The sequence below is a fragment of the Rhinatrema bivittatum genome, chromosome 1 (genome assembly GCF_901001135.1).
Source record: "Rhinatrema bivittatum chromosome 1, aRhiBiv1.1, whole genome shotgun sequence".
NCBI classification, from domain to species: domain Eukaryota; kingdom Metazoa; phylum Chordata; class Amphibia; order Gymnophiona; family Rhinatrematidae; genus Rhinatrema; species Rhinatrema bivittatum.
The window spans coordinates 541,251,105-541,277,108 of record NC_042615.1 but is presented as its reverse complement, the minus strand read 5'-3'; the positions used below and the strand labels follow the sequence as shown (position 1 = coordinate 541,277,108).

Genomic DNA, 26,004 nt, shown 5'->3' with positions numbered 1-26,004 from the left:
TGACTCTGGAAGAGTGTCCCACAACTTGGGGCCTGCTATGGAACACATTCGGTCTCTTATTTGCATTAGGTGTGTGCTCTGAGTGGAAGGTACGATTAGCAGTCCTTTGTTTTGTGTTCTTAGGTCTCTCTGTGGTGTGTAGTGTTGAATTGTCACTCCTAATAAACTTGGGTTAATATTGTTGATGATACTGAATATTAGAGATAATACTTTATAGTGAATTCTGGATTGTGCAGGTATCTGGAAGTTTCAGAACTGGTCTGGAGTTCAGGAGAATAGGTGAGAGCCGCACTTCTTTTCTCACCTATTATCCTGCACCTCTCCGCCCCGCCCCCTGCTCCCCGCCCCGCCACTCCCCTTGCCCTCCAGGTCATTGACTGAATTTCCCCCTTCTTAACTCACTCCCCCTATTATATTTTTGTACATAATCTATAATATCATTTAACTATGTTTTTGCGTTTAACTATTTGTACAGCATAACCTTGGTTTCCCTTACACCGCTACCCCTCTTCCCCTCTCCCCCCACCCCGTTTCATTGTAAAGCCCCTTCCTTCTACCCCTTCCCCTCCCCCCCTCACTAGTTCTTTTATCAGTTTCATTGTAAAGCCCTGTTGGCCACTTTTTTGTTCTATGGAAACCGATGTGATGTTTTCTTAACGAATGTCGGTATACAAAAAACTTTAAATAAATAAATAAATAAATTTGAATGACACAGGAGGCAGTAATCCTCCATGTCCCTGTGCTTATCTAGGGAAGGCAATGAAATGGACTGATTCAAATAAAACTCCAAGATTACCTTGGGCAAGGAAGATGGAACAGTACGAAGCTATAACACTCCTGGAGTCATCCGGAGGAATGGTTCCCAACACGACAATGCCTTGCCGCTATCAAACCGAGAACTTGGAGCTAGCTTCACACCGTCGAGCGTATTGGTTCATCAACTGACACTCCTGGGACATCAACTTCTATATCCGTGTGGTTGGGAGGAAGACCTTGCCCTGCCTGGTGTCGAACCAAACTCCCAGATATTCCAATGACTGGGAAGGCTTGAGACTGCTCTTCTCCAGGTTTACTACCCAACCAAGTTCCTGAAGCAAGGAGATCACCCTGTTGGTCACTCGGAGACTTTCTTCCATGGACTTGGCCCGGATCAACCAGTCTTCCAAGTACGGATGTACCAGGATTCCTTCTCTTCTCAACGATGCCACCATGACCACCACAATCTTGGAAAATGTTCTTGGGGCAGTGGCTAGGACAAAGGGCAGTGCCCAGAACTGATAATGGTGACCTAGTATGACAAAAGGTAGGAAGCGTTGGTGTTCTTGATGGATTGGAATATATAGGTAGGCCGTACAACCAGGAGGTTAGGAACTCTCCTGGTTGTACGGCCATTATCACGGAGCATAAGGTTTCCATGCAGAAATTACTTACTCGTAGGTGATGGTTGACACTCTTGAGGTCCAGGATGGGTTCAAAGGAACCTTCCTTCTGGTTAAGATTAAATAGATGGAATAACGCCCCGTATTTTCCTGGGGCATTGGTACTGGGATTACAGCCTTCATCCTGGGAAGCCTTAAAAGAGAAATCTCCACTGCCTGCTTTTTGTGCTAGGAGTAGCAAGGAGACATCATGAATACGTCCCGAGAAATGCTGTGAAATTCCAGCGCATATCCTTCTCGTATGACTTCCAGTACCCACTTGCCCAAAGTGATCTTGACCCACCTTTGGTAAAAGAGAGACAGTCAACCCCCTATTTCCTTGTTCCAAAGATGGGTCGGTAAAATTTCATTGGGAGGTTCGGGACAATTCTGAACCTGAACCTGCCCCTCTCTTGGAATGAGTTCTTCCAAAGGGCCGAGACCTCTGAAATGTTGAGTTTCTGTAGGGGCAGAAACATTGAGAGCCCCTGGACCAGCTCCTCATAGGTGAGGGGTGCTGCAACTGCTTCCTCTTATCTTCCGGTAGCCAGTAGAGATGTGATTCGGCTGAACCTTTTGGTTCGGCATTTGTTATCGGCCTACCGTGAGAAATTTTGTTTTCCCGAGTTCGGGCTGATTTTTTTCGGCCGCCTCGATTTTCAGGATTAGTGCATGCTAATGAGAGTTAGCGCGCACTAACCCTGAAAAATGAATTTTCCCGAAATTTTGGGAAAATCCACTTCGTTTTTCGAGGTGGCCAAACCAGGCCGCATGCACATCCCTATTAGCCAGGGGACTGGAGATTCACCCCATTTACTGGCCAGTTTTTCCAATTCATTTCTGAATAGGAGTGATCCTTTAAAGGGCATTTTCATAAGGTTGGCCTTGGAAGTTGCGTCAGCTGACCAATTCCACAGCCATAGCTGTCTTCTGGCCGTTACCACTGAGGCTACTCCTCTGGCTGAAGTACGGGATAAATCCGAGCCCGTGTCTGCTAAAAAGGCGGTGGTGGATTCTATAGCTGCTTTGGGTTCACCCCTGAATCATCCTTCTCCTGAGAGAGAAATAGGCACGAACGTGCTACCAGGGCACAGTAAGACGCAATCTGTAAGGTCATTGCTACTGCGTCAAAGGCTTGTTTAAGGATAGACTCCAACCATCTATCGTGCACATCCTTTAAGGCCTCTTTTCCCTCTACTGGGATAATTGTTCATTTAGAGACAGTGCAGACTATTGCATCCACTTTAGGGAAATGTAAACATTCTCTCACTGCTGGATCCAGTGGGTATAGAGCTTCTTTTTTTTGTAATTTTATTTTTATTGCATTTCACTTTTAACACAAACATTATTTGTGACAGAAATCAGAGCTACATAGAGAAATCAGTTTAATCCAGCTACATACATCTTAGTCCAAAGAACATTAAAGTAATATACCCCATTAATATAAGAAATCCTCGGGGGAGGGGCACAAAAAATACCAAGGGTGAATAGTAAAAAATGCAGCAGAAGGAAATCTGAGGTTGCCGATTTGATTGCCATACTGCACTGATTATTGACACTTGGGGTGTGTATCTAAAAAGAATCGCAATTGCGACGGTTCAAAGAAAATGTAAGTGGAATTATGAAACTTTAAATCACATTTACATGGGTAAAGCAAGGTATACTTAGAGCAGATTGTCAAAGCCTCAGATCTCATGGCTAGGAACTTTCTTCGCCTTTCCTGAGTAACCCTGGTGATATCTGGATACAGCGGGTATAAAGCTTCTAATGCCTGACCCCCTTTAAAACTTGCTTCTGGGGCATCTCATTCCAGATCAATCAACTCCTGGCTGGCTTCCAGTACTGGGAAGTAGCAAGGAAATCAGAATGGGATTCTTTTTTAGTTCCATCATAGATTCCATTGCAGGAACTCCCAGCGTTTTCAGGGTCTGGGAAACCAAGGATGACAATTCATTTCTATGAAAGAACCATAACATGGTTCAATACGGTTCTAATCCTAGGGGATTTTCTCCTTCTTCCAAGGGATCTTGATCTTCACCTGTGCTATCAGGGTCCCCACTAGGGAGAGGGGGCCGGTTGGGTTCCGTCCAGACAGGGGCAAGCGAGGAAGTAAACTGTGCCTGTATGAAGACCTGTAGTCCCTGGAAATATTCTACCCAAGAAAAGGCCACCGGGTCCATGCCTGGCCTAGGGGGAACTGGGGTGGGCCTAGCCAAGTTTCCCTCTCTAATGGAAGACCCAGCCAAGGGGTTACTCAGATCCGGAGTACTTTCAGTTAAGGCTGCCAATCTATCATCTGAATGAGAGAAGCCAGGCCCAGCAAAGCCCAGGGAGGCCAAATCCTCACAGTGTTGACACAAGTTGGAATCCAGGTCAGACTGAGAAGCCCTAATATGACAAGCAGCACAGAGACCAAGGTGCTTATGTTTATTGGCTGCCAGTGCCATTGGTGGCGGTAAATTTGCATTCGGTTGGCTCGCACTTAAACATTTATGCACACAAATTTTGAGTGACTAGGCGAGATGCGGCAAGGCGCTTGCACAGCCCGTGTGCCCGGCTTTTCCTGTATCCTGTTTTTAATTTATTGAGCGTGTAAGCATACGCACGACATTATGCATGTGGCATGTGTACAGAGCCGATGCACTGTGCGTACCGACATCCTATGGTGAGCAATATGAGACACAAAGATGCGTGAAAGATGGCACCACAACAGCCTACCACGTGGTGTGCCGACCAGGCTTACAGTGGGGCCTAGCTCACTAGGGCACTGCTCAACCCGCTCGTAAGCCCACTTCCCTATGTCCCAACAGAATCGGGAACGACGTCGGTATGGCGCACCAAGCAAGGAGACCAGAGGAAGTCTTACCAAAACCCCTCTTTCCTGAAGGTAAATCTTCTTCCTTTTTATTTTTTTTTAAACTTACCTGGGCTCAGCGCTTACCAGCTAAGTACAGAGATGATCTCTGGCTGCGGAGAGAGAGGGCTTGGCCATCACCACCACGCTCAGCTTCCTACACCCACTGCCTTTCAGCTGCTTGAGCAGCAAAGTCCATGCTGGGAACCGGCTACTGGACCAAGTCACACCTGTGAGGGATCTCGGAAATCACCTCAGGAATTCTCAACTGAAGAAGAGACCTTTAGGTATCACCACAGAAGAGCGGGGCTCAATCTTTTCTCCAATTTAAAAGTAGAATTTCTTCTTCCAAAAAGTACAGTGATCCCCATAGGGAAAGCATGTCTACATCTGCTGGAGACGGAGAAATGCTGAAGGGCTGAGGTCACTGCAGGGGTGTATCTAGGGTGACAACAGTTTTGAAACCTGACTCTGTCTCCATCTGCTGGCAGGGGAGCACAACCCATTGGTCCTAAGTCCATCTGGCTCTTAAACCAAATTGATAACCCAACCTATGATAACTTTCACTTCCGCAGACTAAATGGAAAGCTGGGGATTTCTTAACAATTTGCAAAAAAGAACAAACTTAAACCCTACAAAGTAGAAATAAACCTGCCCAATGAGGTTCCAATACTAAAATCTCCACTTCTAAATAATGGTTTGATCTATAGCCCACACGGCACACTCCAAAAAGACTGCTCACCTCTAATCGAAATCTTCACTAAATCGTTTCCATCTCCAGAATCAGCTCATCATAGGAGACTTTAATCTACATGTAGACAGCATACCTAAATCTACAGCATGTGAAATCTTTCTAGATACTATGGAAGCCATGGGTTGGTCACAGTTTGTATCCAATCCCATCCATAAAGCAGGACATATCCTTGACCTAATTTTCACTAATTGAAATAACTGCATAATCAACTCTTCTCATAAAATATTGCCTGGTCTGATCACCAGCTAATAAAAGCTGAAATAACTCTCCTCACCACACAACAAACAAATTCACATAGCAATTCTGTCACCTACAGAAAAAAGACAGAAACTGAAACACTCGAAGACATTATTAAAAATAAAGTAACTGAGTTCGATCACAATAATGTCTCCTCATCTTTTGACTCCAGGGATAAAATCATCAATAAAATAGCAGATACCTTATGCCCAATCCAGACAAACATTTTCCAAAATGAAGGCAACACAACTAAACAAAAGAAACTTTGGTATACTGAAGAACTAAGATACAAACAGACCCTGAGAAATTCCAAAAAGCAATGGCGAAAATGCCAATCTACGGAATCCCTAGAAAAATACAAATCCCTAATAACAAAATACTGTGAACAAATTAATAAAATAAAAAATGAATACTGCGCAAAACAGATTCATGGTGTAATATTTATTCAAACTACTCTTTGAAACAGTGAAAAACCTAATCAAGGATCCATCCTCCTCCATCTCAAATAACTATGACTTTACAAAAAACGCATGCAATGAATATTCTAATTCATTGTTAAACAAAATCAATACACTTAAATTACAGTTCCTCCACTGCTTACCAACAAAAGCTTGAAGAAAAATGTGGTCAAGTGAAATGGAATTCATTTGACCCAGTATCTAAACTCAAAGTAAATCAAATCATCACTAAAATGAAGCCCGCTACCCATCCACTAAACCCTATCCCTCCAAGTGTACTGAAAACTGTAAATAGTATAATAACCTCGATATTCACAACCATAATAATCCACTAGCTGGCAGAAGGATTGGTTCCTGATAGGGCAAAACAAGCTGCGAATAAACCGATCAATGATTGGGACAATTACCAACCTACCTTTCATCGAGAAAATTCTAGAAAAAGCAGTTTTATCACAACTAGAGAACCACCTAGAAGACAACAATATACTATACCCAAACCAATTTGGCTTTAATAATGAATCATATATCCCGGTACTAATAGATTTAGCAGCGGCATTTGACACAATTAATCATACACTGCTATGCCACCAGCTGAGAGAAATTGGAATAGACAGAAATGTTAACAAATGGTTCTCCTCCTTCCTAAAAGATAGGACATTCCGACGGGATGGTTAGGAGGGCTTTGTTTGCTGATCTGAGATTTCTATGTGGTACATGTACCCATAGCGCTGTGTTGAGCCATTCTGCTTTTTCATCATGAGTCAGTTTGTGTATGGTGCAGAGTGCTTTAAACTGTACTCTTTGTTCTATCGGTAACCAGTGTAGTTCAGCTAGTGTGTCAGTGATGTGGTCTCTTTTCCTTTTACCTGTGAGAATTCTTGCTGCGGAGTTCTGCAAAATTTGTAGTGGTCTTATTGTCTTGTAGGGTAATCCAAGTAGCAGTGCGTTGCAGTAATCCGTGCTTGAGAATATTAGTGCTTGTAGTACTGTGCGGAAGTTTGATGTTGTCAATAACGGTTTAAGTTTCCTTAGGACCATTAGTTTGGCATATCCTTCTTTAACTTTCAGTGCTATGTGGTGTTTAAAATTTAGCTCTGTATCTATTAGTACGCCAAGATTACGCACTTTTTCCTTTAATTCCACTTTTAGGTTGTTTTTGAGTGTTATTGGTGTTTGAATTATGTTTAGGTTTTTCCTTTCTAAGTGTAGGAATTCAGTTTTGTTGATATTTATCACCAGTGGCAACAGGTAAATATTAAAGAGTGTTGCAGACAGTGCAATATCAGAAAAAGTAAAACTACATACCGGAGTGCCGCAGGGGTCTGCACTGTCTGCAACACTCTTTAATATTTACCTGTTGCCACTGTGCCATCTACCCGCTGGTCTTGGGATCATTCACTACTTTTACGCTGATGACATTCAACTTATATTACCCATTGATGACACATTAGAAAAAACGTTAAACCTAGCCAATATTTATCTTGACATAATCAAACAGTTGCTAAACCAAATGGAACTGGTGATAAATAAATATTGACAAAACCAAATTTATTTATCTATTTATTTATTTATTACATCTTTTATACCGATATTCGTGAGGACATCATATCGGTTTACAGTGAACTTAAAGGATGGAAATTACAATGAACAGGGAGAGGGGGAGGGGGAACAAGTAACTAAAGCAAGTGATGAAATGAAAGCAACATCGCCACAGGCAACAAATAAGATGGTAAAATTGTTTTAACAAAAAACTATTAACGATTATGTACAAAATAATACAGTTATGTACAGTTTGGATGGGAGTGGTTAACTACAGATCTGTGATTCAGCAGGTGCAAAGTACATAATGGGTAGTAAGAGGAGGATGGGCGCGGGGCTGTTAGGTAACTTGGGGGAAGGCTTGCTTGAAAAGCCAGGTCTTTAATAGGGATCTAAATTTTACCGGGCAAGTTTCTAGCCTAATGTGGGTAAGTAGAGAGTTCCAATGCTTTGGCCCGGCAATAGAGAGGGCCTGCTCTCTAGTGCAGGTGAGGTGTGCCTTCTTTAAGGACGGCACTTGGAGGGTCGCTTTATTGGAAGTTCTAATGGGACGATTAGAGCATAACAAGCGGAGGGGATCATCAAGCCAGTTCGAGTTGTGTGTGTAGGTGGCTTTGTGGATGATGGTGAGGGTTTTAAAGAGGATACGGGAGGGGATAGGAAGCCAGTGAAGGTCTTTCAGTACAGGAGAGATATGGTCATATTTGCGTGTGTTACAGATAGTTCTGGCTACTGCGTTCTGCAGCATTTGAAGGGGTTTTAAGGAGGACAGGGGTAAGCCAAGGAAGAGTGAATTGCAATAATCCATTTTTGAAGAGAGGGTGGCTTGAATAACAGTTCGGAAGTCAGTTGCACAATTTTTCAGTGATAAACTAGAGAACTTAAGAACTTGAAAGAATCTATTACTTAGATAAGATCTAAACCATGTGATTGTTTTGTTCTGTAGTTCTATTTCACCAGTCTCTTAATTAGGGTTTCATGGTTTACTGTGTCGAAAGCTGATGATACAAGAATGTAGTGTGTTCACTATCAAACCCTCTTAGGATGTTGTCTGTCAGTGACAGGAGTAGTGTTTCTGTGCTGAAATGATTACGAAAGCCGTGTTGAGATGGGTATAGACTGTTGTTGTTTTCTAGATGCTCTGTTAGTTGTTTTTAAACTGTTTTTTTCTATTAGTTTTGCAATTAGTGGTAAATTGGAGACTGGTCTGTAATTGTTTAGTGTTAAGGGGTCCATGTTTTTTTTCTTTATTATTGGTTTGATAATTGCTCCTTTTAGTATATCGGGCATATGTCCTTCTTCCAGGGACAAGTTTATTATTTTTTTTAGTGTTGGTGCAGCGATATCTGATAGCTTTTTTAGATCCATTATTGGTAATGCATTTATTTTATGTGGAGCAGGATTTAACTTTTTTAGCATATTCTCTACTTCAATATTTGATATATTTGTGAACTTGAACCATTGTGTGACATCTCTTGAGCACATTTTAATTTCTTGTTTGGTTGTCTTAGGGATTTTGGTTATTAAGTTCTCTATTTTATCACTGAAAAATTGTGCTATTTCATGCAACGATTCTCTGGTAGATTTTTAGGAGAGTTAGTTTTATCTTTGGTGAGATCGTTAACTATGTTAAAAAGGGATCTTGCGTTATTTGTGAACTTTTCTTCCAATATGCAGACAACATACAATTCTATATCCCATTCGACAAAATTTGAAAAAACTGTGCCGCCTCTGTCAACATATATGAAGACCATGCAACTTTCTCAACTGAAATTATCTCTACACCCCCAAAATCTGAAATTGTGAAGTTATGGAAAGATAACATGATAATCAAACTGCCAATCCTAGACCTAGGAATCACTAATATTACTCCCTCAGATCAAATAAGTGACCTTGGAATTCAGATCAATGAGAACTTCACTATGAAAAAGCATATAAACAAATTAATCAAAACAGGGTACTACATCGACCAAAACCCTTATTAACAATAAAAGAATTCCATGCTGTCTTTCAAACACTTATATTTTCAAACTTAGACTACTGCAACTCACTTTTACTACCATCAAGCCTACTAAAACCACTACAGTTACTTCAAATGGGGGGTTTAATGGTCTTGTTTACGTGCAAGTTTTCTGCCCATGCAAAAGAGCTGATAGAAACCTTGCAAACAAACCTGAGCTCCCAGGATAATTGAAAAAAGATTACAGTCACTTTGCATTTTAGAGAGAACCATTAAACTGAATGTCCCCAATGCTGGGTAAACGTAAAAGTCATCAAATAAGTTGGTGCGTCATGCTCCCTCTGTGACCCTATTCAAATTCAGTCTAAAAACCCACGTTTTTGAAGCTGTTAAATCTTAACCCCTGATTATCCCACTGACAGCCTTACTGATTCTAACCATTTTCTTAATAAATGAAATTTCCAAAGTCTCTTTTGTCCTCTATATTTGACTTGATTACATTATAAACTCTATGGAGCAGGTACTATTTCTTATGTGTATTTGTGTAGTATTGCATATGTTGGATAGTGCTATAGAAGTGCTAAACTGTAGTAATGGTAAATATAAATAAACTCTACTAACCTACCATTTTACCAAGAGTATTTTGGAAAGCATCAGCAAAACTTTTTAGAAAGTTGGTGTCATCACATCGAGTTGCCTTGTAAAGCATTTCAAATGACTTGTATCCATGATTCGCCAAACGATTTACTGAAAGACATGGAACAAAATAGTTCTTTCTGATTATTAGATGGTTAATAACATCAAAGCAACTCCTGCTTCTGTAGCAGTTCTGACAATCAAAATGGGCATTTCCTACCTATTAGCCTTGGACTTTCAAATCCTCTAATTGGAAAAGTAAGCTGCCAGGAAATTAGGTATTTAATTAATTTAGTTTAAAAAAAAATTATAGCCCGCATATACCCAAAGTTCAAAGTAGGGAACATTTGAATATATATAGAGAAACTCAAACATACAGATGACATAATTAACATACCAGAATCAGAGAAATAATAAATCTTGATGTTAAAATGATATCTTAAATATAGCAAATCAGTTCCTTGAAGCGCACTGTTTAACTCGTGGCTGGACGCAGGATTTGGACATGTGTCCACAACCTCTTATTCCATAAGGGGTTTAACGCGTCCCAAACGCACGCCCAACCCCCCCGCGAAACTAATAGCACTCATCACATACAAATGCACGCTGATGAGACTACTAGCTATTCTGCCCAGATCAAAAAAAAAATGTGCACCCGACCCACTCATTTTTACGCTCAGAAATTACAGGCGTTAATTTCTATGTAATTTCTATGCAGCCCAAAAAAGTGTACAGAAAAGCAGAAAATACTGCTTTTCAGTACATCCTACGACTTAATATCGTGGCGATATTAAGTCGAAGGAACCAAAAGGTTTAAAAAAAAAAAGTGTGCTGGCGGTCAGGTTAGGAAAAGGGATGCTCAATTAACGATCGTCCATTTTCCTAACCCGTGGCTGTACACAGGCTAGGCAAACGGATGCTTGTAAAATTGAGCGTCCCTTTTCCTAACCCGCTGACAGTCACCTGACAGCCACATCTCCTGGGCACCCACTACGAAAGAGGCGCTAGGAGATCACATCTGTCCCTAGCACCTCCTTGGCAGCACGACCCCCTCATTTAAATATTCTATTGCGCCCCCAGGAGGTAGTGCCCGTGTGCCTGAACTGAGTGTGTTCCAGTCCCAGCATGACTAGTAAGTTAATTACAGTACTACAACTTGTATAATTGGCTTACATTACTTTATTATGCAGGGAAGATGCCAACATCCTATGTGCAGCAAGAAGAGATGAAACCACAGTGTAATGTTCTACTTATGATATATGTATCCAAATGGTCAATTTTTAATATACATCGAGTAATTCATATATGGCAACTCCATTGTATATAGAATGATACTTTTTAACGGGTCCCCCGACACGGACCCCGTGTTTCGCCAAGCAGGCTGCGTCGGGAGGGACAAATTTATATGACACCCTATGAAGTTATACTGCCTGTAACACTGGTTGGTGTCATATAAATTGTCCCTCCCGACGCAGCCTGCTTGGCGAAACACGGGGTCCATGTCGGGGGACCCGTTAAAAAGTATCATTCTATATACAATGGAGTTGCCATATATGAATTACTCGATGTATATTAAAAATTGACCATTTGGAAAGTTTTCTGCACTCATTGTGTATGTACTGATATTGCTGAGTGCAGTCCGCTCCAGCAGTTTGCATTTTCGGCTACTTATGACATACAACATACTGGGCAGTGCCAATTTTCCCACAATTAGATTATCACAAAGCACTTATAGGGATGCTCCCGATCCCTACCAATACTTTCACCCTTGGCTAACCAATAATTTCGGGCCATCTCTGACTGGTGCCATCTCTCAAGGCTGGGAATGGTCAGCTTGGCCCTATATTGTATTTGGGGCTTAGCATGTGCTTTGGAGCTGGATTGGAGTTGGTGGTGAGAGGAGAGGTATTTGGTGGAGGTCCCTGGCTAGATCCCTCTGGCCAGGAGAAGAGAGGGACGGAGGTGTTGGAGAGTCTGATTCTGAGAAGATTTTTCTGGGGTCTTTGGACTTGAATGCAGCTTTAGGAGCTGATCCCCCTGCCTGAGGGAAAGAGAGTCTGGGCGCGGTGCTTGCCCTCTGCCCACTTGAAGTGGGGTGACTTTTGCATCTGTTTGGGAGACGAGAAGAGAAGCTTTTGAAAGAAGCAGTTTGGTTGTACTTTTGGAAATTTGGGGACTTCGCCATCCAAAGTCCAGAGCTGAGGATTTTCAGAGAGACTGAGACTTGGCCTTTTTGCCAAGAGCCCACTAGCAGTCATCCCGGAGCGTGGGGTTTTGAAAAAGTCCTTACCCCATCCTACCAATCTATTTTCCCAGCAAATAAATATCTGAGAAACAGAATCCCTTAAGAGAATTTATATCTTCTGAAAACATGCAAAATGAGGATTCAAGATATAAATGATAACATTTTTCGTTCCCAAAGTTTTCTTAATCCATAACCTCTGGTGAACGGGAACAAATGTGCAGAGCTGCAACACTATTAGAAATAAGGCTCTAAGTTCAAAGTCAATTATGGCTAAAAAATAAAAGCAGGGGAATATAGCTGTCACCCCTTAAAGAAACCCCACGTATAGTTTATTTTTAGGAAATCTTAACTTATGAGAGGAAACCCTTTTGACCAGACGCGGTTGTCAAAGGAGAAACAGCGAGTCACGGCCAGCCACGATGGAGCCTATGACCCACCCTCGTTTTGTCTAGTTTCAGAAAGTCTGACTCACAACAAAATTACTTACTGTTCAGCTACTTTTTCACAAAGAAAAGGAGTAGGCTTGTGGCCTATTTCAAAATCTGTAACCTAGTAGGAAATGTTTTCCTCTGCCCACCCCCCATCACCGCTTGCGTCCAAACCCAGACATCACAGCAGTAGGCCGAGTTTTCCTCCGAAATCCAGGCACCCTGAGTCTGATCCACTAAGTGTTGCCACTGTGCAACAAGCGTGACTCTAATCCCACTCGGGGATGTGAGTGCTCCCTCTGCGGCACTCCTAGCCCAGGCTGACTGAAAGAGCAGAGGCCGGGCTCTGAAACTGAAATTAGATTTCCCACATGGCGGTAGGGTGCACTACCACTCAGCCATCAGGCCAGCCCCCTTCCTTCTCCATTTGCTTGGCTCATGCTCTGCTGCCTGACTTACTGAGCAGCGCAGAGCAACAAATTGTTCACCTTCATTTCTAAGTGGGGACCGAGGACGGGACTTCCGCTGAGTCCAGAGTTGAAATTCAGAGATGCCCTGGGACTGGCAGCAGATGCAGGAGCCGTAAAGAAGCAATGGATAAGCCTGGAGTTTTCACGGACATACGCTGCTCGTCAACCGGGCCGTGTGGGCGTTACTTGGATAACGTGCAGGGAGCACAATAGGCAGGGAAGTGGCTAATCAACCATTACTTGTGGCATCATTAAACAAACTTCCAATTTTAGAGAGTATTAAATAATGAACAAATACATAACTTTTTCTCTCAAATACTTTTCTTAAGCAGTCATAAGTGAAGGACTGGGTTTCGGTAAACTGTCAGTGACGGAAGTGCTTATTGCAATATGCCTGAGCCAGTTCAGTATCGCTCCTCTGCAACGGTTACACAATACAACATTCCTGAATTCTAACACTTCAAAGTTATAAATAAGACACATGAATCAAGCATTTCTTCATTGGAAAGGAAGTACTAGAACAAGAGGTCAAGAAGTGAGGCTTTAAGAGAGCAGACTGAGGAATAACATAAGGGAATATTTCTTCACAAAAAGGGCGGTCGATGTACAGAACAGTTCAGATTTCAAGAAAACTTAGGATAAGTCCAGAGGATTCCTTATTGTAAGGAAATGAAGGTAAAACTGGAGATTAAGCGAGCTCTGTGGTATTGCACCAGAAAGTAAATTGGACAGACTAAATGGGCTTTACTGTCCTTATCCACCATCATAGTCTATATTTCTGTAATGGCTGCACTGCCTCTACCACAACTCAGCAGCCCAAACAAGATGGAATGGGCATTTGTAGGAAAAGAAAATCTAAAAGCACACATTAATTTTAAAAGTAGAGAATCTAAACCCCAGACCATTTAAATAAATTAATAAAATGAAATCACAGGGGCTTGAGCCCTGTTCCAGGAAGAGGCAAAAGCCTGAATCAACTGACTCACCTTGAAAGACCTCTGTGTTACCCATATCAAGCTAGGCCTAGATTTTAGACACTGTTTTAACAATTATCCTGAAAACTTACATTTCTACATTCTGTATAAGATTAAAAAAACAAAAAAAAAAAACTTACATGAGCAATCTGGCCAGCTGGTGGAGTGGGGTGGTTTCCAGACACCTTCCTCATACACACAATAGTAACTTCCAGCCAACCCTTCAGGATAAGAATAGCCTTCCTTGCACTGCAGCGTGCAGTTAATACCCACTTTGTCCTTTGAGCACACAAAATCCCCATTCACCGGAGTATAGAGGATCTCACAAGGAGAACCTGTGTTAAAAAAAAAATTTAAATTAAATTAGCAAATGGCTGTGAATAATCAAGCATTGGTATTGGTCAGAACGCATTATGTGACCATGCATCAAAGTCCTTTCATGTACAGACAGCAAAGCATGAGGCACTAGCCAAGCACACAGCTAGGATTACCACCCAGCTCTATGTCATAAGGGATCAGTTCATCCAGTTCTGGTTTTATCCTATTTCGTGTAACCCTAGGGCCAGCTACAGCCATACGTGATAGCTTCACAATGCCCTCTACACAGGTTAAGGGCCGCTGTGCCAGGGATCGCGAGCTGGCAATCGGCCGGCGCTCGCAACTTACTTCAGCCCCAGGGCTGAAGTAAGTTTAGTGGTAAAAGAAAGAAAAAAAAATAAGGTAGGGGGAAAGGGCGGGGGAGGTAGGGGAAGGGAAGGGAAGGTGGGGTTGGGGGGGTAGGGAATGGGTGAAGCAGTGCGGCTCGGAGCGGGCTCGGTGCGTGCAAGGTGCACAATTGTGCACCCCCCTAGCGCGCGCCGACCCCTGATTTAATAACATGTATGTCGCACGCGCTCCTTTTAAAATCTACCCCTAAGTGTTTAACTAAAACAGCATAACATAATTAGGGACTTTCGTTTGCAGTATTGACTTTATTTTTCCCAGTAATTTATTGGTGTTTATTACCATCAAAACAGAAACAAAAGAAATCAGTGGGAAAAAAAATGACTTGCCATTTTTCTGGGTAAATATTATTTTAGTGTTTGTTGTTATAAACATTGATAAATTCCTAGGAAAATTAAAACCTGAAACCGTAGGTTCCTTCTTTACAATATACAATCAAGAAAGAATCTGTTTTCAAAACTTTATAAACATGACATTTTTTTGGTCCCAGTTCAATTAAAAATGGTATCAGGGGGCCATTAAAGGGCACTTCTTGGGTGCTGAAGTCATTCAGTTCATACATTAACGTGTTTTTAACACAGAAGTCATTTGCTATTGCTTACATGAAGTACAAAAGTATTTTATAAATTGTTTCATAAAATGTAAAACGGAAGCAAAATGGAACCATAACTGAGCCTAAAAAAGGAAAAGGCAGAATATAAACTAAAATAAGCTTTAAAAGAAACCCCAAAGTGCCTGGATCTAGCAATTTGACCATAACTGAACTAATACATTGTTCATGACCTGTACCCAAATTGCCTTTTTAAAAAAAAAGGGGTGCATAATGTACTTGTACTGTGTCTAATGACTGCTGCCAATGAAATAGGCAGGAAAATGTGTACAAGTTGTGTTTGCTTTACCAAACAGAATGAATGCACTTGGAGGATGGACAGGCTGCGCTTTTCTTTAAAGCTTTGGTCCCATTTCACACTTGCTGTGGAATGGCTGAGCATCAGTGAAATCTGCACAAACTGAGGAATTTCTGCAAGTACAGACTTCCACTGCTTGCCTGTTACATTACCATAGACAGAGGAGTACCGCGGTCAGAGATCCGTGTGCCCAGGCTTTCTCTGGCTTCCTTTGCCTTGTGGCAATCAAGTGTTCTGATTCCCCTCTAGCTCAACTAGTTTTGGGGGAATTTCCGCTTTTCATCTTTCTTTGCCCAATCCAGCACTCTTTTCTTTTTCTGGATTGCTCCTTCTCATTTTCGCAATGTGCCTGGTTATGGATTACTTGCACTGGCAGAGCAGAGGTCATGGTCACTCTTCATCCTAGCACTTTGGGGCCTGTTGCTACTCGAAACCTCAAACCCACCAGAAATCCCTACAAAGCTTTACTGCTATTCAGTGGCAATTAGAGAGCTTTACTTTGGCTCAAAATGAAAGAATACTAAGGAATGGAATACTAAGTGATGTGCACGGTTAGAATTAGTGGTTCAATCAGTGGGGAAGAGAAAATTTATTTATTTATTTATTTAAACATTTTTATATACCGGCATTAGTTGTGGACATGTAAAACTGGTTAAGCTTAGAAATTACATTTTAACAGGGGAGTCAAAACTGGGAGAGGGGGTAAGAGGTAGCTAAGAAAGGACAGAATAACAAAACGTGTTTCCTCGAATTGAGGGGAGAGAGTATAACAAAACATAGATCCTCAATGTGAGGAAAAGATGAGTAGACGCAAAGTGGTCTACTTTGGAAATAGAGTGAGGTCCTTTATTCTGGGTAAGCTTGCTTGAACAACCATGTTTTCAATTTCTTTTTGAAGTTGTTCATACATGGTTCAAGGCGTAGGTCAAGCGGTAGTGTGTTTTACTCAGGGCAGTGTGACTGCACTAAGAGGATAATATTCAAAGGGATTTCAGCAGGTTAAAGTAATGCCTTATCTGCAGTTCCCTGTACATACCCGGATCAGTCCAGACTCCTGGGTTTTGCCTCCCCTCCAGCAGATGGAGACAGAGAAGTTTTAACGGACTCCGTCCTATACCCCTGAGGTGCCACCTAGAGTCTGTCAGTATTTCTCTGTCTCCAGCAGATGATGGAGGTGCAAATCCCTTTAGCCTGGATTAACTAGTATTCTCTGTGGAATTAATTTGGTTTTTAGGTCTTGGTTTTGATTAGGGAGTTAATTTTGATTGCCTTACATTTAAAAAAAAAAAAGGACAAAATGCTTAGGATGAACCTCCCAGGGGGTTGTCAGCTCCTGGTGGGACCATCGCCCCTGGTAATAGAGGCTAAAGAGCAGAGGGTTGAGGACCCGATTCCCTGCCCTACACAGCAGCTGAGGTGATACCGGGGAGCCCGGTTCACTCACCCTCAGAGGGGGAGACACACAGCTTCCGATAAAAAAAAAAAAAAAGGTAATCTTACTTTTTTATTTCTGTCGGCCGGTCCAGGGTCCTCTTTGTCTCCCCCACCCCTGATTTGCCGACGTTGCGCTGCAGTCTGCTTCCTCCCTGCCGTGCTCCCGGGCTATTTTTAGTCCCTTCACAATGCCGCGTGGTGCGGCCTGTTCGTCGTGTGGAAGTGCTCTCCACAGCCAGGATATGCTCTGACTGCCTCTCAGGAAGGGAGGGCTCATCTGGGCAGGCAGCAGCAAAAACTTCCCACGGGGGGATTCCCGACTTCGGCAATAGCCTGAGAGGCTCGAGGTTAGCAGTAAGCCCTCCGATCTGTTCTGGCTCAGCACGGGAACGGAGGCAATATTACAAGTTTTCAGGGCTCAGGAACAAGTTGCGCTGGGGGAGGGGAATTCCCCTCCACCTCTTTCGCCGCAGCCTGGGGCCTCGGGGGGGGGGGCGTTTTCCAGGAGGATCAGGAGCATTTGTCAGGAAGGGACCCCCGGGGGGGGGGGACGGTTTCTCAGAAGATTCTTCATCTTCATTCTCCTCTGACTTTGTACTGCTGCTCCACAAGGCCTTTAAGGCTCAGAAAAACAGCAAAGAAACAGGGTAGCAGGGGCTTTCGGGCAGCCTCAGGGGCTTCTCATCGCAGCAAGGATGCCGGCTCGACCCATAAGCAGCCAAAGTCCCCACCGACGGTGGGAGCCATGAAATCTAACCGCCCTCTATGATCTATTTCGGATCCGGTGGACACTACGTCTTCGGACACCCCTCCACATGATCCACAAGGACTTGATGCAGACCCGGACCCAGATACCCAGACCCAGCCTTCCAAGCACGCAGGAACACCTATGGTTGAGGGAGATGACCCCAAGTGCGTTTATTCCGTAAGGATGAGTTAGATCTCTCATCCCGGCTGTTCTAGAGGAATTGGGGATTGAGGTCCCTCTGGAAGATTCGAGTATGGGGGTAGTGGATCCGGTGATTGTTGGACTCTGGGGCCCAGCAAAATCATTCGCCTTCCATATGTCGGTTACTGACCTGATGTTTCAGGAGTGGGACACTCCAAATTTGGGGATGAAAGTCAGCTATCTCTGCTATGACAAAGAAGACCACCATCCCTGTGACGGGAGCCACTGCTCTTAAGGATTTGCCGGATAGTAAATTGGAGCTGCAACTTAAAGATTTTTGAAGTCTCAGCACTCGGGCAGCCATGTGCAGTAGTTTTGCGTTGAGAGACAGCCTCCGCTAGGTGCAGCACTTACAATCGACTGCATCTTTTTCTGAAGCAGAGGCAGCGCAGGCCAGTCAGCTGGAGGCTGCGGTCACTTACAGTGCTGATGCGCTTTACGATCTTCTTCGTACTTCAGGGAGAAACATGGTTTCAGCTGACTCTGCCCATAGACTCATCTGGCTCAGGAACTGGTCCGCGGATGTTTCTTCCAAAGCTCAGCTGGGATCCTTACCTTTCAAAGGAAAGCTACTCTTCGGTCAACAATTGGAGGACCTGATTAAGTCTCTTGGAGAGAACAAGTTCCATAAGTTGCCTGAGGACAGGCCTAGGATGAGGGGATCCTTTTCCCAAAGGGCCAGATTTCGGGGAAATCGTCGTTTTTGTTCATCTCAATCTTCCGGGTCCTCGTCTCATCAAGGTCTTGCCCGGCAACACTCCTGGAATCAGTCCTTTCGCATCTGACATCCTGGTAGTGACAGAGCCCCACAAGCACATGTTGCTCTCAAATCTTCACAATGAAGTGAGGCCGGTTCACTCCTCTGTACCAAAGATAGGGGGAAGGCTGTCTCCCTTTCTAGAGGAGTGGACCAATTTGACCTCAGATCAATGGGTCCTAAATATAATAGAACACGGCTACACTTTAGATTTTGCTCGGCCGCTGCAGGAATTCTATCTGGTTTCCCCATGCTCTTACAGTCAAAAATGTCAGGCAGTACTAGACACCCTACGACGTCTGCAAGAACTGGGAGCCATAGTTCTGGTGCCCGCAGGAGAACTCAGGCAAGGTCGATACTCCATCTACTTCGTAGTACCCAAAAAGGAGGGCACCTTCCATCCCATCCTCGATTTAAAGAATGTCAATCGCACGCTGAAGGTGCCTCGGTTTCGCATGGAAACTCTTCGCTCGGTGATAACGTCCGTCCACAAGGGAGAGTTTTTGGCACCTCTAGACCTAACGGAAGCATACTTGAATATACCCATCCGTCCGTACCATCAGAAGTATCTGCAGTTGCAGTCCTCGGGCATTATTTTCAATTTTGTGCACTGCCCTTTGGGCTGGCGACAGCGCCCAGAGTGTTTGCCAAGGTGATGGTGGTTGTAGCAGCGGCACTTCGAAAGGAAAATATATTGGTGCATCCCTATCTGGATGATTGGCTGATTTGAGAAAAATCAGAGGACCTTTGCCGGACGGCAGTTCAGAGAGTGTTGCACTGGTTAAGCTTGTTGGGCTGGGTTGTCAATCCCGACAAGAGTCATCTGGTTCCTTCTCAGTCCCTGGAGTTTCTGGGTGCTCGATTCGACACACTCCTGGGCAAGGTTTTTCTTACCGAGGAGAGACGCAACAAGCTTCTCGCTCAGGTGGAATCTCTACGGTCCATGCCTCGCTCCAGAGTCTGGAATTATTTACAAGTTCTAGGTTCAATGGCCTCCACTCTCGATCTGGTCCTGTAGGACTTTGCTCATATGCGTCCACTTCAATCAGCCTTGTTCTCCCAGTGGAATCCACTCTCCGAGCAGTTTTATCTTCTCCTACCGCTCACAGACTCGGCGCGTTCCAGCCTACTTTGGTGGCTCTGCCCGAACAACTTGCGTCGGGGGTGGACTTGGAAATTCCTTTTTGGATAGTGCTGACCACCAATGCCAGCCTCTCCAGTTGGGGAGCAGTATGTCAAGGGAGAGTGGTGCAAGGACAATGGATGAGAATGGAATCCACTTGGTCGATCAATCGGTTGGAGACCAGGGCGGTGCTGTTGGCTTTGCAGACCTTCCTTCCCTTAGTAGAGGGAAGATCGGTAAGAGTACTCTCAGACAATGCGACAGCGGTTGCCTACATCAATCGTCAAGGTGGAACCAAGAGTCGTCCGGTGGCAACGGAAGCTCAACTTTAGATCAATTGGGCGGAACAGCATCTGTACAAGAGAGCGGTCTCTCACATTGCCGGGGTGGATAATGTGCAGGCCGATTTTCTCAGCCGCCACCAATTGGGCCCAGGGGAGTGGAAGCTCTCTGAGGAGGCCTTTCAGCTCCTGTGCAACTGCTGGCCAGGCCCGCCATGGACCTGATGGTAACGTATCGCAATGCCAAGGATCCTTGATTCTTCAGTCAGCAATGAGAGACAGCAGCAGAAGGGATAGATGCTCTGGTCCTTCCCTGGCCAAGGGACATGTTTGCACTATGGCCGCTGGTGGGCAAGATTCTGCGCCGCATCGAGGTTCATCAGGAAAAAGTGATACTAGTGGCGCCATAATGGCCAAGGCGCCCATGATTTGCGGATCTCCTGAATCTAGCAGTAGAGGGTCTGCTGAGGTTTCATCCATCTCCGGATCTCCTGCATCAAGGGCCCGTTTGTTTCAGAGAGGCAGATCGCTTCTGTCTAGCAGCATGGCTTTTGAAAGGCGGAAATTAAGGAGCAAGGGTTACTCAGATGCGGTGATTGCCACGCTTTTACATTCCTGTAAAGCTTCTACTTCTATGGCCTACGTTAGAGTTTGGGGTGTTTGAGGCCTGGTGCCTGGACAACCAGGTGGAGCCGTCCAGGGCTTCCATTGCAGATGTTCTGGCCTTTCTACAGGCAGTTCTAGCTAAGGGATTGGCCTTTAATTCTCTGCGAGTTTAGGTAGCAGTCCTGGGTTGTTTTCAGAGTAAAGTGAGGGTGTGACTCTAGCATCCCATCCAGATGTAGCTTGTTTTCTGCGTGGCAATAAACATCTGCATCTTCCAATTCGGAACCCTTGTCCCTCATGGAAGCTGAATCTGGTTCTCCGCGCCTTCTGTAATGCACCCTTCGAGCCGTTGAAACGAGCGACCCTAAGATCTGACATTGAAGATCGTCTTCCTCATAGCTCTCGCCTCAGCACGACGTAATTCGGAGCTTCAGGCCTTCCAGAGAGCCCTTCTTAAGGATTATGGAGGAAGGGGGTTTCCTTGCGGACAGTCCCCTTTTTTCTCCCAAAAGTGGTATCCTCCTTTCATTTGAATCAGTCGGTGGAGCTCCCTTCTTTTGCAGGTCTGGATTTGTCTACTTCTTTTTTTTTTTTTTTTTTTTTAATCAGTTTTATTAGTAAAGCAGAAGAAGCATGAAAAATAAACAGTATGAACTATTGATACAAACAAATATGTGCTTCTACATTGTGATATAAAGAGCATAAAACGCCAGTGCCCCACTGCTCCACTTAAAGTGTTTGGTACCAAAGGAAACCCACTCACCCCTCCCTCCCCCCCAACAACATGGGTAGAATCACAGTCCTGGAATTCAAAATGTGGTGGCAGTGGCTAAAGCGTGCATGAGAATGAAAATGGATATCTATTCATTTCCAAAAGGTACAGATTGCGCGAAAAAACCAGTGTCCATAAGGCCGGCAGGGAGCACGGCCTGAGTTTGGAATCCTATCTCCGTTGGTCTGAGTATCAGCGCTGCGTTGCCATCCAAGACTGATAAGGCCCCCAAATTTTGATGAATGCAGGTAGTCTATCGTGATGGACCGCTGTAAGCCTAGCCAATTGATAAGTGTGGTGTAATTTGGCTTGGACCTCTGGTAGACTAGGCACTAAGCAGTTCTTCCAATGATTCGCCAAGGCCAGGCGGGCTGTAATGAAAACTTGTTGTAAAAAGCGCTGGGCAGCCTTGTGGACAGTTTCCAAAGGCAAACTTAAAAGAACATGCCAGGGCTGGACTGGCAATGACACATTCAGAATAGAAGAAGCCCAGGAAAAAATCATCTGCCAATAGGTAGTAACCGCTGGACATTGCCACCAAATATGATAATATGTTCCTACTGCCCCGCATTTCCTCCAGCAACGGTCTGACATAGCCGGATTCATTTTATGAAGCCTATCAGGTGCATAATGCCAGCGATATAGCATTTTGTAGCAGTTCTCCTGTAGCCGTGCTGAGATGGAACACTTATGTGCGGAAAGGAATATGAGGTCCCATTCTGTGATAGATAGATCCTGCAAAAAGTCCTCACCCCATAGGGTCTGCTGCCGAAAAGGAGGTGCCTCCCAGCCAGCCAAAAACTGGTATACTTTAGATATAAGCCCACGTATAGTGTTGGCTTGCTTACAATAATTTACAAAAAGAGAACCTGTTATTCGCAGATCACCTGCCCTAAGTGCTCGTTTAGTTATATGGTACAATTTGGCATACAACAAAAAGTCCACATGATCCAAGGCATATTGGGAGCGCAATTCCTCAGGAGACATAAGAACCCCCTGTCTGTGCAAATGGTCTAGCTGGGAAATGCCCACCTGCATCCATTTATACGCGACCTCTGGAACGTGAGGCCTGGGAAGCAGCGCGTTACTGAAAAGATGGGTCAATAAATTATATTGTTCTGGACCCACCAGTGCCGGCTTCTATCTCGCCCATACTCTAAATGTGGTGGTTAGGGCGTAAGGTAAGTATGAGACCCCTTGCCACGTAGGTTTTGGCTGCCAAGGTAGGGCCGAAAGGGGTTGTGCTCCTGAAAAAGTGCGCTCGAATAAAGTCCATTGTGGAAGCATTATGGTACGATGCAATATAACAAGAGCCCTTAACTGGGCCGCACAATAATACCATTCTAAGTTCGGAACGCTGAGTCCCCCTCTGATTTTTGGAAGATACAATGTGCCACGTGCTACCCTGGGCGGACGTTTCCGCCAGATAAAACCAAAAATAATGGCTTGCCACTTTTTAAGGATAGATGGAGGGAGATAGATGGGGATGGTCGTGAAAAAGTAAAGGAGCCTCGGTAGCACATTCATTATAATAATGGCTATACGCCCCATCCATGAGAATGTGCCCTTCGCCCATTTCCCCAAATCCCCCTGAATGGTCTGTATTAGTGGCTTGTAGTTGAGATCAAAGAGCTGGTCAGCCTGCCTGCCGATACGAATGCCTAAATACTTCAGCGCCTTGGGTGCCCATTTAAAAGGAAAGAGTGCCCTAAGTGTAGCGGCCGCATCCTCTGGTAAATTGATATTAAGTATTTCTGTCTTGTCATAATTTACCTTGAGCCCAGAAACCCCACCGAAGGCCTGTAGTTCAGATGTAATCCCTTGCAAGGAGGCGAGCGGATTGGTCAAAGTTAACATAATGTCGTCCGCAAACAACGAGATTTTAAAATGATGATTACCCCTAAGGACGCCACTGATATTGGTAGCCGCTCGAACTCGCGTCGTGAAAGGTTCTAAAAAGAGAGCAAACATTAATGGGGACAGCGGACAGCCCTGTCTAGTGCCTCGGCCAATTGGGAAAGCGTCTCCATATTTGCCATTTATTTTAACCCTTGCAGCCGGGTGGTCATAAAGCTTGTTTAACCATTGTGTAAAATAATCACCGAATCCCATACGCCTCATCGTTGCAAAAAGGAAGGGCCAGTGAACAAGATCAAAGGCCTTTTCAGCGTCGAGTGAAAGGAGCACTGTGGGCACATGGGCGTTACGCACATAGTCTACAAGATCGACTATTCTACGTACGTTGTCGGCAGCTAGACGACCCGGGACAAAGCCCACTTGATCAGTATGGACAAGCTCTGGTAAAACGCTATTTAATCGAGCCGCAAGTATACGAGCTAGGAGTTTTAGATCTAGATTAATCAGTGAGATTGGCCTGTAAGAGCCACAAACACCAGGGTCACGGCCTGGTTTGGCGATGACAGAGATGCCCGCTGTGTTAGCATCTGTAGCAAAGTTGCCAAGGGTTCTGAGTGAGTTGGACATATCCGTGAGAGGGGTCGCTAGGATGTTGGATAGTTTTTTATAGTATGTAGCAGTGAACCCATCTATTCCTGGTGCTTTTCCTACTTTTAACATTTTGATTGCTGCCATAACCTCTAGAGTGGTAATAGGTTTCTCTAGCATTTCAAGATGTACAGGAGGTAGGGTCGGCAAAGTGACAGAATCCAAGTATTGCTGTATGGCATCGTCAGGAATATCTTTCACTGCCGTATAAAGGTGGGCATAAAAGTCAGTAAAAGCTTTCCTGATGTCTGTCGAGGATGTTGCAGTAATCCCTTGCTGAGTCTGAATTTTGGCCACCAGGGTTAATGCTCTAGCCGCCTTTAATTTCTGAGCTAAGAGTCTGCCCGCCTTATTTCCGCCCTCGAAATATTTCTGTTTTACCATAGAGAGATTATGGCTGATTGCGGCATCATCAAGGGCACTTAAGGAATCTCGCACCCGCACTATCTGCTGGTATGTCTTTTGGGACAGCGTGACTGTATGGCGCTTAGTTAGCTGGTCTAATTCCTGCAATAGCGCCTGCCTACGGCTGTTCCTCTCAGTATTACAGTATGCGGCACGGGCAATAAGGAAGCCTCGCGCGACTGCTTTAGAGCAGTCCCACAAAGTGGTAGGCTTGATATCCTCTGTGTTATTGAAATCAAAATACTCTTGCATATGTTTAGTTAAGGTTTGGACAAAGGCTGTGTCACGAAGCAGGGCGTCATTAAGCCTCCACGTTCTGAGACCTGGATCTGTATCCTGCCACACGGCTTCAATCCAGATAGGGGCATGGTCAGACCAGGTGATGTTATCGATACCCACCCTACCAATGGCATTCTGAAATGTGTGTGAGACAAAAAAATAATCAATGCGGGAATATGTGTTGTGCGGTTTGGAGTAAAAGGTATATGAACGGGATCGTGGGTATCTCTGGCGCCAAATGTCTGTCAGACTCCAGGTCTCTAGAAAGTCTCGCCATGCTTTTCTCATACCCTTGGATGTGGAGCCGCCCGTGGATGCATCTAAATGAGGCGCACTAGTGGCATTAAAATCTCCACCCAGCAGGATTTCTCCCTCAGCATATTGTTGAAGTAAACGACCCAAAATCCTAAAAAATGGTATCTGATTGCCTTGCGGAAAGTATACATTGAGAAGTGTGAGAATCTGGTTCCCCACCTTAATTTTGAGCAAAATAAATCTCCCATGCGGATCAATATGTTTGACAAGGACTTCATGGATAAGAGTCCGTGCAAGCATGATGCCCACGCCCATATACTTAGCCTCTTTGGAGCTAGCTGCCCAGTACGTTCCCGGGTACTGTGAAAAGGTAAGAAGGCGCTCATGGCACTTTCTGATATGGGTTTCCTGCAGGTAAACGATGTCGGCGTGGAGGGATTGGAGCTCTCTTTGCAAGAGGGACCGCTTTCTTGGGGTGTTTAACCCCTTAACATTTAAAGATATTATGCGGGTAGCCATCTGAAAATGGAGATGGTGTACATATCTGCTAAATACACAGACATTCCCTGCCAACTATATCCCAGTGCAATAACCTGTACCCAAGCTGTACTATAACCCACGTCGCTCAGTAGTGAACTAAATAGCCTACCAAATACCACAAATAGTCCAACATAGAGAATAAGGAAAGTGAAAACCTCATGTTGCGATCCCATATTGTAGCAGCCAACCCGTGCTCAACACGAGGGTTGGCAGCACCAGAGGAAGCTAATCCGCCCCGACTGAAGCAGACCCCGCAATCCCCCCCCCCCCCCCCCGCAGGCACACAAAAGTTATACAAAAGCATATTTAAACTATGAGCACATAAAAAAACAAGAATAACACAGTTATATTATAACAATAACTATAACTATAACAAAATAACCATCTTAGAAGAGCATACAAATCCTTAAGCTCCCCGCTTAAGGTAAACCATTAGACACGGACGTGTCCTCCAGCCCGCTCCGACAAGGCATGCCCAAGCGAGCAGTCAGCAG

At 44.4% G+C, this 26,004-nt stretch overlaps 1 protein-coding gene across 1 annotated transcript in view; it reads right to left on the bottom strand.

The window, feature by feature from the left end:
• Positions 1-26,004, bottom strand: part of SVEP1 (sushi, von Willebrand factor type A, EGF and pentraxin domain containing 1) — a 534,033-nt gene that overhangs the window by 285,489 nt on the left and 222,540 nt on the right. Inside the window, exons 12-13 of the mRNA XM_029614894.1 lie at positions 14,114-14,308; positions 9,846-9,967 (exon numbers count right to left, since the gene is read on the bottom strand). Coding sequence (XP_029470754.1) covers positions 9,846-9,967; positions 14,114-14,308 — 317 coding nt within the window. The remainder of the gene's footprint in view (positions 1-9,845; positions 9,968-14,113; positions 14,309-26,004) is intronic.